The sequence below is a fragment of the Gobio gobio genome, assembly GCF_949357685.1.
Source record: "Gobio gobio genome assembly, chromosome: 8".
In the NCBI taxonomy this organism is placed as follows: Eukaryota; Metazoa; Chordata; class Actinopteri; order Cypriniformes; family Gobionidae; genus Gobio; species Gobio gobio.
In genome coordinates, this window is record NC_137114.1 from 31,425,434 (window position 1) to 31,438,538 (window position 13,105).

The window sequence follows — 13,105 nt, forward strand, 5'->3', positions numbered from 1 at the left end:
AAACATGCAGCCTCAGCAGATCTGTGTGAGTGAATCAATCAGTAAGGAGGAATGGACCTTCTCAGACAATTGAGTCAGATGATATTGCACCACCACAGGTCCCGCTACAGTCATTCAGCCGGAGAGCGTGCCGGGAATGATGGCCCCCCGAGACTCAGGACTTAAACTGTTGCCGTGGAGATCTCCATGGCAGCTCGGCATTGCGCTGTGTGAGCTGTATTGTGTACAGTGTGTGAAGAGTCACAGGCCCTCAGAAGTTAACCGGTGTGTGTGCTATTTGGCTGACCTACTGGTAAAAATCCACTAGCCTTTTATGCGAGCAGTACCTGTTAAACAACAAGCTAAGTGATTAGTGAGATTCGTGTTGTGAGTAACGTCTTTTGAGAAAATGTAGAGGGCTGTAACTATAACTAATTAATTAAGATCAACTAGGCCTAAGTAATGTAATGATTATTGGAAAAAGTTATTTATATTTTTTATAATTGTTTTATTTATTTATAGACTATTATAGTATTACTATTTTGAATTGGCTATATATTAGTCAGTTTTTATTTTTATTAAAGTTTGTCAATTTATGTGCTCTTGTCGTTTTATTCTTTTCAAAATTAAGTAAAAAGTTTTTCTTTTTCAGTTTGTCATTTTAGTACTTAATTATTTCTAATTTTCATTTTTATTTGCATGTTTTAGTTTTTGCATCCATTATTGCATTTTTATTAAAGTTTATTTCAATTACTAAATTTCTTTTTTTTTAACTAACAATAACACAACTGAATATGATTATCAATGAGCAATTAATCTGTGCTTCAGGTAAAAAAAAAAAAAAAAAGACTTGGGAGCCATTGTCTCCTAAAATTACATTTAACATTTAAGATCCCACTTTTTAAAAAGTTTATTTTATATAAATTATTATTCTAATATTATATTGATTTATATAATGTTTATATATATATATATATATATAAACTGTTTTATGTGGTATAAAGTAGTTCCTATTTTATGCGTATACTCTAGTGATCTTGATTATATTTGTGCCGTTTTCAGTTTTTTATATACATGTTGTGAATGTGTGTCTTTTATTTACTCATTGCCATATGAACAACACCTCAGTAAACACACTAATTTAAGTCTTACAAACCTACATTTCAAGACGGACATAGCAGAAAAATGATTTGTGGTTTAGTGAGGGAGACAGTGATGAATGATTCAGTCTGATTCAAACCACTAATCACAAGCAAGTTTGAAAGTTATGAATCTTTGTTTAACTGGTTCATAAGAGTCTTTTGTTTCTTGTAAATTTTTACGCACACTCTGAGGATGTAATTAACTAATGCCACGTCACAAGACGATGTGTCAAAACATCATACATTTTCTGAAAGTTTACTAAAATATAAATTATTGTAACACTTTTTTTAATTTTATTTTTATTCTCTACCCACAGGGCACCGTGGTGAGACAGCAGTGATGAACGGGGACGCTGGTCACGATCAGGCCGAGGAGGCCGACTCCAAGCAGGATGGCAGTGTTGATGCAGACCCTGCAGAGGACTCCAATGAACAGGAAGTGATTGTAATTCAAGACACTGGCTTCACTGTAAAGATCCAAGCACCAGGAACCGAACCCTTTGACCTTCAGGTGAGCCCTGCTCTTGCACTGACTGCTCATCACACAGACATTTGTAACAAAATATTGTAACAAAATCTGTGGTTTCTACTCAGGTGTCACCACAAGAGATGGTACAAGAGATCCATCAAGTGCTGATGGACCGTGAGGACACCTGCCACCGCACCTGCTTCTCCTTGCAGCTCGACGGCAATGTCCTCGACAACTTTGCCGAACTCAAGTCCATTGAGGGCCTGCAGGAAGGCTCCCTTCTCAAAGTGGTAGAAGGTACAATTCGAAACCTTCTATCTTAAGTATACATCTCATTTAAAGGTACTGAGCTTTCAACGTATCTGTTCCCTTGCTGTAGAGCCCTACACAGTGCGTGAAGCCCGCATTCACGTCCGTCACATCAGAGACCTCCTGAAGAGTCTGGATCCATCAGACGCTTATAATGGAGTGGACTGCAACTCCCTTTCGTTCCTCAGTGTCTTCACGGATGGAGATCTTGGAGGTCTGTGAAAGGAAGAATGTTCTTAAATGGTTTCTAGGAGATTGACGACTGGTATTCGATGGCCTGTTTGCTCTTACCTCTGCAGATACTGGGAAACGCAAAAAGAAGGGCAGTGAACTTGAGCAGATTGATTGCACACCGCCTGAACACATTCTGCCAGGCAGCAAAGAGCGTCCTTTGGTTCCCCTTCAGCCACAGAACAAAGACTGGAAGGTGAGAGCAGATTACAGATTTTGCCATGACGCTTTCACGATGTCTCGCTTTTGTTTTGAGATTTTTGTTTACTTTTGCCTTGTCCTCTTTCTACAGCCTATGCAGTGCCTGAAGGTCTTAACAATGAGTGGCTGGAACCCACCGCCTGGCAACAGGAAGATGCACGGAGACCTTATGTATCTGTACATCGTGACTGTTGAGGACAGGCACGTCAGCATCACTGCCTCCACCCGCGGATTCTACCTCAATCAGTAAGCGACTTTATTATACTGCCCGCTAGAGTACTTGATTCTGATGGGTCATGTGGCATTTCATCATCAGTTGTAGAGTGCAACAGAAGTAGAAGTAAAAATCCCATTCATTTTCATAATTTTTTAAAGCTGCAGTCTAACTTTTTTTGGTTAAAAATATGGCTATCAAGCTATTAATTAATTACAGAATATGGTGATTAATTAATCAAATTTTTCATTATTCTGATAATCGTTTTTAAACTGGCAGTTCATATTCTTCATCAATCAACTGTATGAAATGTAAGATGAACTATGTAGGCTAGGTTTGGGGCGGGGCAAGTGCGATAAATTATTGAGCATTAAGCATTTTAACGCCGTTATTTTTGTATCGTAACTTATTTAATTAACTTGTTAAATCAGTGGCCCTGGTTAAAAATTATCCAAAATCCATTTTTGAGCAAGTACATAACCAGCCAGTGTTCAAAACTATCTTCTTACCTGATTCACAATGGTAAGCTTGTAGTAATGTGTTATAATTGGAGTGGTATTGGTAGCTTTCTACAGGAAAGTCGAGCATGGTGCTGTTTATCTTTTCGTCATTACGTCACTTCTGTATATATAAAGGAGTTGCGGCTAGGCTTTATCGCATTTGAGGATGCTGCAGGTGGCAGATCATTTATAGCCTTTCTCACAGCAGTTGGAATAATTAAACATATAATTTTGATGGCGGATTGTAATCCAGAACGGTCCAAACGACAATCATCAGTGACAACTGGAGATCCACCCATAGTCAAAAGCAAAAGATTAGACTGTATGCCAATAGAAATCTACAGGTAATGCTAAATACACGTAGTCACACAATGCTGATATTGTTAACATTAACAATTTGAAAACAAGGTAAATAATAATGATTTGCGTGATGTGAGCCAAGTGTTTAATCACTGTTGGTAGCACGATTTATTGTAATGCCTTTTTTTTCTCCGTTTTGTCTGAACAAAAGTAGCAGACATGTTATCCAACCAGCCGCACATACTCCTCAAAACGTGAGCTTTATCCGCGCTGAGGAGCTGTGGCTATGCACAGCCCACGTACAGATAATTTCGCAAATAACTGCAATTGCAGGTTTCAAACAGAGATGGCAACAAAAAGATTTAATTATAATTAGGGCTGCACGATATGAGGAAAAGCTGCGATGTGTGATAACATTGTTTAATATTGCGATGACGATATGACTTGCGATAAATATTCAAATGTGAATGTTAGCTATACACTGTTCCCATGTCTCAGTGCTTTAATAGGTCGTGTTCAGTGTTTGGCAGTAACGGAATACATGTACCGGCATTACGTATTCAGAATACATATTATGAGTAACTGTGTTCCGTTACAGTTACAATTTAAATAGTTGATATTTAGAATACAGTTAAAATGTTGAAATCAATGGATAACATTAACCATACTTCTCTGTTTCATGAGTTTATTTACTCTCTAAATAAATTAAGGCAACTCAATGCATTTCTCAGAACGCCCCAATATGAAAACGAAAAAATGCACAGTTTGCGTGATCAGTCACAATGGAGTCGGAGAGGAGCAGCGGGAGCTAGAGGTAGAGATGGAGCCAGAACAACAGAGCCAGGGCAAGAAATCGTTTCTATCTTGGAAATTCAAACAGCATTTCATATTAAAGAAAGAGAAGGGAGAACGAAATATAACACGGCAGTGCAACTGTGCAGTGCCGCGGTGGTTGGGGTGGCGGCTATACACGCACGCACGCACGCCTCTATATTTTTTTTATATATAGCCTATATTATATATATAAATTCGTTATATATTCGTTAAATATATTATTCGTTTATATTTTTTATTTTCAAAATGTAGGCTATTTAATTGAGATTGACGTGTGTTTAATATATATATATATATATATATATATATATATATATATGCTACCTCAATTAAATAGCCTACATTTTGAAAATAAAAAATATGTAGGCTTACATATAAGGCTCAAACATGCGTGTTTATTTTAGTAGGCCTACTTCCGTTAGTGAAACAACAAACTACCGTCTGTAAAACATTTAAATAAATATCTGTAAATAATCAAAATATAAATAGTATAAGTTAAATATTAGTTAAAGAAAAAATTTGTTTATATTTCCTCACAGACGTGCGTCATGCCTCTTTGCGCTGAAAGGGAAGACACGAGCAGGAAAGAAGCATCGTTTTCTAATATCTTAATGTTTTCTCCTGATGTTCCAAAACTGATAGGCTACTTGTAGTAAAATGTGAAGAACGAAATTATCTTCCGCAGGGTCAAGAACTGAGGCTTTGTTTGATTATGCGCTGTGAGAGAAAGCGAAACTAAAAATCTCCGGCGTGTATGAACTACGCTATACACATAAACTTGACCAAGTCTAATAGCAGCACAAAGTGTGTTAAATAAAGTAAAGTTTAAAGTAAAATGTATCTGTCCTACTCCGTTTTCTACTTTACCACAGTAAATTATGCGAATATAGCCTAGGCTACTCCTAAAGTAATCAAACAAGGAAGACACGTTTAATCCCCTGTGAGAGACGTAAATGAGGATTTGGGGAAACAAATAAGAGATTCCATGTCCAGTAGAATAAAATGGAGTAAGCCTAAGCCTATTGTTAAATTCAAGGAAAATCGTGTGACTAGATAGCAAAACGCAAGCAATCTTAAATTTGTCTCACCACACAAAGCTCTCGTTCGGCATGAATCCTTAGGTTTCCATGGCTGCGATGTAACATTTAATTGCAAACCTATTAATTATTTTATAAATGAAGCTTTGTGCTTCACTCGTGTCAATAATATTCACGTAAAATTGCATTCACAAACAAAAAAAGGTGTTTTGGCCGACCACCGCCGGTGCTCCCTGCTTTAGTTGACGTGCAACTTTACATTCTCCTATGTGCGGATTTACTAGCCCAAGCGCCGTTAGCCCCGTTGACGGCAGCTAAATATTTTATAATATATGTTTAGTAAGCAGGATTTGATGGCCGCATTCCTAGACTTATAAAATGCAATTCAATGTGGAAGTAATCCAAGTATTCAGAATAGCCTACATTACTCAGATTGGCGCATGTAATAAACTGTTTTCCCTTATTCATCGTGTCAGGCTGTCGGTTGCGATGTGTTCATCGCGAGAGTTCATATCGCGATGACGATGAAAATTCGGTGTATCGTTCAGCCCTAATTATAATGATTATAATGTAAAAAAGCTGCCGCTCCCACCATAGGGCACCACAAGAAAATGCAAGAAAAACACGCAAACGGCCGCCATTGAAACTGAAAGTAGTCTCCGATGCTCAAAAACACAATCATCTTCATGAAAACGAATGAGACTAAATGCTCTTACCAGTGCTTAGGTCGCTCTTTCTCATATTGCGGTCTTTGATCTTGAAATGAGCTGATAAATAAAATGCAGCTCGAATCTTTTGCTTTCGTTGACATGAACTGAATTTGCATGGACTATAGCGCGGGAATTTGAAAATCAGATTTCTATTAATTTTGCAGAGAGGTGTAAGGAAAGACAACCTGCATTTTTATTTTATTTTTTATTTTATTTAGTTTATTAGTTTAGATTGTATAGCCCGTTTTGTTTGCAATTGCCGATGCAAGCTGCGAGTTGCATCAGCCTTCCTCAGCTTGTTAAAAATGCGTTTTTCTGTGTTAGTGATATTAAACATTTAAACTAACATTGTGATATGCTTGAAGTGTTTTATATGAATGGATTTTTTTATATCTATTTTTATTATAGGCAAGACAAGTCAAGTGTTGATTTTAGAGGCTAAATTGATCAAACGTTGTTAACTCACTGTCGGCCGCTTTGTCGTTTTTTTTTTTCAAAACAAAAACTTTAATTTAACAAACAAAAATTGCTCCAAACATTTTTTCTAAATTATCTTAATAAAGAAACAAAACGAAATATAACTACTTTGACATTACAAACAAAGCTGAACTATTTTTATGGCTGCAACAGTGTGTAATAGGGAGGGAGAAAAAAAAAACACGGCTCTATTCGGACTCGGGACATTGGAGTATTTACGTGTCATGTTATCATAAGAGTCCTATTCATTTTAAATATTGTGGTTATCGCCAATACCAGTATTTTGTCACACCCTAAATTAACACAATGTCGATATTTTGTGCTTTGAATATCACGGTTGTCGCCAATACCGGTATATTGCGACACCCCTAGTTGTGATGCCTAAATCAGTTGAAGCATGTAAAATGATTGATTTTTTATTTTATTTTATTTTTTTAGACAAAATAGTATAGAATTTTAATATCGTTGTTGATTTGTTGCAGGTCCACTACTTATATCTTCAACCCCAAGCCAGCCAACCCCAGCTTCCTCAGCCACTCTCTAGTGGAACTGCTGAGCCAGATTAGCCCTGCCTTCAAGAAGAACTTCACTACTCTGCAAAAGAAGAGGTAATACACCATTATTATTACCTCCAATTTAGTTTGACCTTCCTCTTATATTTTGATTAAAGAACTCCTTTTGCGCAAACCAGATCTAGCCTGTTTAAAGAATGGTTTATAATTTTTCTCAGCTAGCCACATTTTCACTTAGTATTAACATCCGACTCAGGAGTGTGACAAAGGACACCTTGGAGCAGCAGTATACCAGCTTACCTTTTTGTGCATTATCAACATCCAGTAATGCTGATGTGGTCACAAAATCAGAAACCCTCTCTTCAGGGAAATCTGCTGTAGTAATGACAAAGCTGCTTGTTTTCAAACTTTTTTAATAAAAATAAATTTGGAGTATTGAGAGATTTAAATGAATTAATTATGATTCATTTTTTGATTTTCAGAAGGTTTCAAGAACCGTATGTTCTTCAATAAAAACAATAGTTCTTATATATTTTCAGCATTTTAGTTTAAATTCGAGTAAGGTTCTTTTAATATATTAATAATAAATTATTAATTTAAATACATTGCAGTCATCCTGTGGCCCCCTTTGGAAGCTGAGTCCCCCTAGTTGAGAACATTGGTCTAAATGTGTGTCACAGTGCCCTCCCTCCGCCCCATCTTATGTTATGTCATGTTATTGATAATAGGGTTCAAAGACATCCATTTGAGAGAATAGCTACTCCCTTCCAAGTGTACAGCTGGACTGCACCACAGATTGACCATGCCATGGACTGTGTGAGAGCTGAGGATGCCTACACCTCCCGTCTGGGTTATGAAGAGCACATACCTGGCCAAGTATGTCCTAAAAAGCTTGAATTTTGGGTTTATATTTCTTATAGCGCTATTAAAATGTCATGTTCTCAATGGTAGACTAGAGATTGGAACGAGGAGCTCCAGACAACCAGAGAACTTTCTCGTAAGAACCTCCCTGAGCGCCTGCTGAGAGAACGAGCCATATTCAAGGTGAACATACAGCACTAGCTTCAGAAGAAGTACGTTTTCTTGTAATACATTATTCTGCTCACAAACGCACTTCTGTTTCTCAGGTTCATAGCGACTTTGCCGCTGCGGCGACGCGTGGTTCAATGGCGGTGATCGATGGCAATGTCATGGCGATCAATCCTGGAGAGGAGACGCGTATGCAGATGTTCATCTGGAACAACATTTTCTTCAGCTTGGGCTTTGATGTACGTGATCACTACCGGGAGCTGGGTGGGGATGCTGCTGCCCACGCCGCCCCCACCAACGACTTGAACGGGGTGAGGGCATACAGTGCTGTGGATGTGGAGGGGCTCTACACCCTGGGCACGGTGGTGGTGGATTACAGAGGTTACCGTGTAACCGCTCAGTCCATCATTCCTGGCATCTTGGAGCGGGAGCAGGAGCAGAGTGTCATCTATGGCTCCATTGACTTCGGCAAGACCGTAGTGTCCCATCCCAAGTATCTGGAGTTTTTGGAGAAGACCAGCCGCCCCCTGAAGGTGCAGCGGCATGCTGTGCTCAACGAGAAAGACGCCTCTGTAGAGCTTTGCTCCTCTGTGGAGTGTAAGGGTATCATTGGCAACGATGGGCGCCATTACATCCTGGACCTTTTGCGTACCTTCCCTCCTGACCTCAACTTCCTGCCAGTGGAGGGAGAAGAGCTCACCCCCGAGAGCCAGAAGCTGGGGTTTCCCCGTCAACATCGCCATCGCCTGGCTTGCTTGCGCCAGGAGCTCATTGAGGCCTTTGTAGAGCACAGGTGTGTTCCTGCTTCTTGATCAACATGCTCATTCAATTCTGAGTAAAGTTGTTCGCCCATTTGTTGTCAAATGAAGATATGGGTTGTGTACCACCAGTGGATTTCAGATTCCAAAAAGGCACCATTAAATCATCTGTATAAGAATGAATCCATATATTCAAATTCTTATGAAGCCATATGATAGCTTTTTTATAGAAATAAAGTAAGCCAACATTTTAGGTTATCTCCAGTATAGCACTCAAATCTCAAATAGGTACTCGTTTGAATCGCAAGCAATTCTTTGAATATCTAGGAGGGCAAATGCAGTTTCAGAACGTCATGGTTTAGGTATTGTCATTGTACAGATTTTTGAGCTCCGTAACTTTGTTGTTAATCATGATATATATCTTTATATATTTTATAATAATCATCATGATTAATATTTTTGTCAATATATTATTAGTAACTACTAGTACAAAATTAAAAAGTAAAATGGGTAAATATTTATTTAAAAAAAGCTATCTATATAATAAATAATTACATAAGTTACTAATAATAATATTAATAACGATAATACTTATCGTTATTACGTTTTTTTTTTAGAAACTAGTACAAAATTAAAAAGTAAAAGGTAAAGAATTAAAAAAAATATTTTTTTTACCAATTTTACCTTTTAATTTTGTTCTAGTTACTACTTGTTATTGTTGTTATTATTATTATTATTATTAGTAGTAGTAGCAATAATAACTTGTGTAACTACGTATATGTAATAAACATTTATAAGAAATATTCATAGTAAAATATCATTTTTTTATTATTGTTAATATTTGAATTGTTTTATTCTTAGTAACTTACAAAAAATATAAAGTAAAATATATGTAAATTACATATTTGTTTAAAGTAAATATTTACATATATTTTAGTTTCTATTTTTTGTAAGTTACTTAGAATAAATAAATATGTAATTTACATGTATTTTGTTTTAAAGTAAATATTTACATATATTTATATATTAAAAATATAAAAGGTTTAAAAAATTAAAATCTAAATAATCCATAGAAAATGTGTATGTGTAGAATAGATCTAATCATGTTTTATTACATGTTAAGTCTTTAGTCTTGCGTGTCCTGAAGGCTAGTTGTCAGTGGGTATAAACATGTCATCCTCTTGTGCCTCAGATATCTCCTCTTCATGAAGATGGCAGCACTCCAGCTGATGCAGCAGAAAGCAAACAAAGACAAGACCGCAGCCCTGCATGACACAAGCACTGCAGATGTGGAGTCTGAAAGCAAACCGCGGGCTCTTGAAGCACCTGAAAAGGTTCCTGACGACATGCCAACCTCTCCAACTTCCTCTGAATCCACTCTGACCCCTGATGACTCTGAGGCAACGACTGTGTCCGAAAACTCTGCTCCTGAGAACCAGGAAGCCCCAGCCGATCTGAAAGCCCAAGTTCCTACGGCAAACACCAACGGTACTCATGAGCCTTCAGCTCCAGAGAGGCAGAATGGAGGGTGTGATAGTCTCTTGGAGGGTAAGGAAGCTGATGAAATAATTCCTGGACTTGCCCAAGCTAAAGAGCTGGCCGAGTCCTTAGCAGCTGAAGATGGATCAGGTATCGGTACGTCCTGTGAGCGACCGAAAAGAGCATGAGAGGGAACAAGAGCAAGAGCTGGCAGAGACATGCACACATACTGGTTTTTTTTTTATTTTATTTTATTTTTTATAAATCTTAGCTTCATCTGAGTTCTATCATCAACTCATTAGATGTCCTGCTGTTGTCTTTTTCATTTGCTATCTGTGTTTATTCAGTGCATCTCTCCTCTTGCTGTATGCTCATGTTCTCTCTGAGGCTCATTAACGGAGACAAGGCTCTCCTAGATTGGTTTTGTAATAGTCTGGCTCCACTTTGTTGGGACTTTTACCGTTTATTATCCCCACGTCTTCTACCTGACAACACCTCTCCCTTCTAATCTTTCTCTGTGGTGTGATTTAGTTTTTCCCAATAAAAAACCAAATTAATTTATTGTGTGTAGGATTAACTTGTGGTGATGGTGGTTTTATAACCCTGTTGTTAATTATGCTAATAATTGAAACCAGGGGTTTTCAAACTTTATACATTTAAAATAATAATAATAATAATTTTCATGTGTAATGTATAAAAATTCATTTGTGCTTAATTTACACTGAGATAATTTTAAAGGGGTCATGAATTGAGATGGCATCTTCCTCCTTATTGAAACCAAGCTCAGACTCATTTCCAACTTTTGTCACATTATGACCGCAGCGAAAGACTGCCTAATCTGTAATTGGTTTCTGATATGATTCATGTACAGTCAGACGTTCTTTGTCTCAAAATCGTTTATTGCTGTTTGTGTCAGTGTGTATTTTAATCAGATTGTTTTCATGCTACTAAGAGAAACAATGTGAAGTTGATCGTTTAGTCAAAGTGATCAAGAACCCTCCAGCTCAAGTTCATTAGTGACTTGAGTTCTGAACTCTGGCCAAAACTCTCGTTATAATCAATGACGCTGTCTGCACTGCACAATGAATATCTTATTTACATCATGTTTGCACTGTTAGTTATGATTAAAGCATTTGTGAGAGTGCAGAAATCGAATTGGATTGGCAAGATCGCTGCATTCATGCGCTCAACGTGCATCATCATTGGCTCATCGATGCAATCTTTCATAAGATGGGAGTGAATCTAAATATAATACTATAAACAACACTTCACAATTAGTTAATCTCAACAGCTGTAATAGTAAAAATGTGGTAAAAGATTGAGAGAGTTCCACATGTAATTCTTGTTTCAAATGTAAAGATGTCAGCCAGTCACAGTAGTGGGCGTTTACACTGAAGTCTCACAGCAGACATACACGACAGAGACAGAGCGTTCAAACCAGGGTAGAAAATGGCCTTTTATTTCTAAAGTATGTAGAAATCATACCAACATAAGTGCAAAAAAAAAAAAAAAAACGCAGTTCATGACCTCTTTAAATGCAACAAAATTAAATAATTGTTTCAAAATATTTAAAATTGTTATATTATCTGGATAAACTTTACTACTTTTGTTGATGATCTGTCTAATATACAATTTGAAAAATTGTTTGTTTCCCTCAATTTTGTTTGTACTCCACTAGTTTGAAAACCCCTGATTTAACCAAGCACCTGACCTTATGGTTATCAATAATTTGGTTTGCTAAGTTTGTGAATTTTTTTTTTTTTTTTTTTTTAATTTATTCTAGTGTTTTGTTTTAATGGTGAATTAATTTTGACACTGTGTGGAACATTTGCCTTTTCACAGACCCTAAAAGTCGAGAGGTGGTCCTCAACGCCTGTAAAGCGGTGGGTTCCATCAGCAACACCTCTTTCGACATTCGCTTCAATCCAGATATCTTCTCTCCAGGTATAGTGTGTGTGTGTGTGAGATGTTATCTTTTTGACAATATAGGCGAAGTTGGTCACATGACCTCATCTATCTCTTACAGGAGTGCGCTTCCCAGATGACAGCGCTGAGGACATCCAGAAACAGAAGCAGCTTCTCAAAGATGCGGCAGCCTTCCTAGTGTCCTGCCAGATCCCTTCTTTTGTTAGTGATTTAAACAACACCTGCTTTCTCAAAAAATATATTAAAGCAATAATCCATGAAAAGGCTGTCATTCGAATGCGCTCCCTCAAGTGACTTGATATTCTAAAACCGCAGCTACAGCAATATGATAAAATAACTCCCTTTTCAATAAATATTCAAACAATATTCAGAATAAACAATTCACCCCAAATTATATAATCCACTAATCTAACCATATGATTTTAACGGTTTCCATGCAACATAGCAGCTTGACACATTAATATCAAGAGTTGAATTTACATGGTATTTAAAACAATGTTTGTAGTATATTAATTTGGCTGCTGACTTTAATGGCGTTTACCTTTTGTGCAGGTAAAGGACTGTTTAGATCACAGCTCTTTGCCTATGGATGGAGCAACAATGACAGAAGCCCTTCATCAGCGTGGCATTAATGTGCGTTATCTTGGTAATGTGCTGGAGTTTCTGGACAACATGCCTGCAAAAGCACAACTTGAACACATCTATGTAAGTGAAGGAGAATTTGGTAGCACTTTATTTTACAGTCCTGGTCCACATGTAAATACTATGTACTTATTATAGTTGCTACAATAACTGTAATAACCAGGTACTAACCTTGAACCTACCAGTAAACCTAACCTTAACACGTAGTTACCTTATATTACTGGTTAAATTTTTTCGGTAATTATACTGTAAGTACACTTAAGTGCACATACTGTAAAATAAAATGCACTGCTAGTTTATTATATAATTTTTTTTTGTGTCCACCCTTTTTCATATTCAAATAAAGGCTCTGCTTT

At 37.1% G+C, this 13,105-nt stretch overlaps 1 protein-coding gene across 4 annotated transcripts in view; it reads left to right on the plus strand.

Annotated features, from left to right (window-relative positions):
- cluha (clustered mitochondria (cluA/CLU1) homolog a) overlaps window positions 1-13,105 on the plus strand; it is a 29,654-nt gene that overhangs the window by 5,868 nt on the left and 10,681 nt on the right. For 2 of the 4 annotated variants that reach the window (XM_079824244.1, XM_079824246.1), the window contains exons 2-14: window positions 1,439-1,632; window positions 1,716-1,887; window positions 1,970-2,113; window positions 2,199-2,326; window positions 2,423-2,577; window positions 6,886-7,011; window positions 7,644-7,791; window positions 7,867-7,959; window positions 8,043-8,737; window positions 9,895-10,250; window positions 12,024-12,125; window positions 12,208-12,308; window positions 12,660-12,812. In XM_079824244.1, the coding sequence (XP_079680370.1) occupies window positions 1,439-1,632; window positions 1,716-1,887; window positions 1,970-2,113; window positions 2,199-2,326; window positions 2,423-2,577; window positions 6,886-7,011; window positions 7,644-7,791; window positions 7,867-7,959; window positions 8,043-8,737; window positions 9,895-10,250; window positions 12,024-12,125; window positions 12,208-12,308; window positions 12,660-12,812 (2,567 nt within the window). Of the gene's footprint in view, window positions 1-1,438; window positions 1,633-1,715; window positions 1,888-1,969; window positions 2,114-2,198; window positions 2,327-2,422; window positions 2,578-6,885; window positions 7,012-7,643; window positions 7,792-7,866; window positions 7,960-8,042; window positions 8,738-9,894; window positions 10,338-12,023; window positions 12,126-12,207; window positions 12,309-12,659; window positions 12,813-13,105 lie in introns of all 4 variants that reach the window. The other 2 variants (XM_079824243.1, XM_079824245.1) reach the window with 1 other exon arrangement.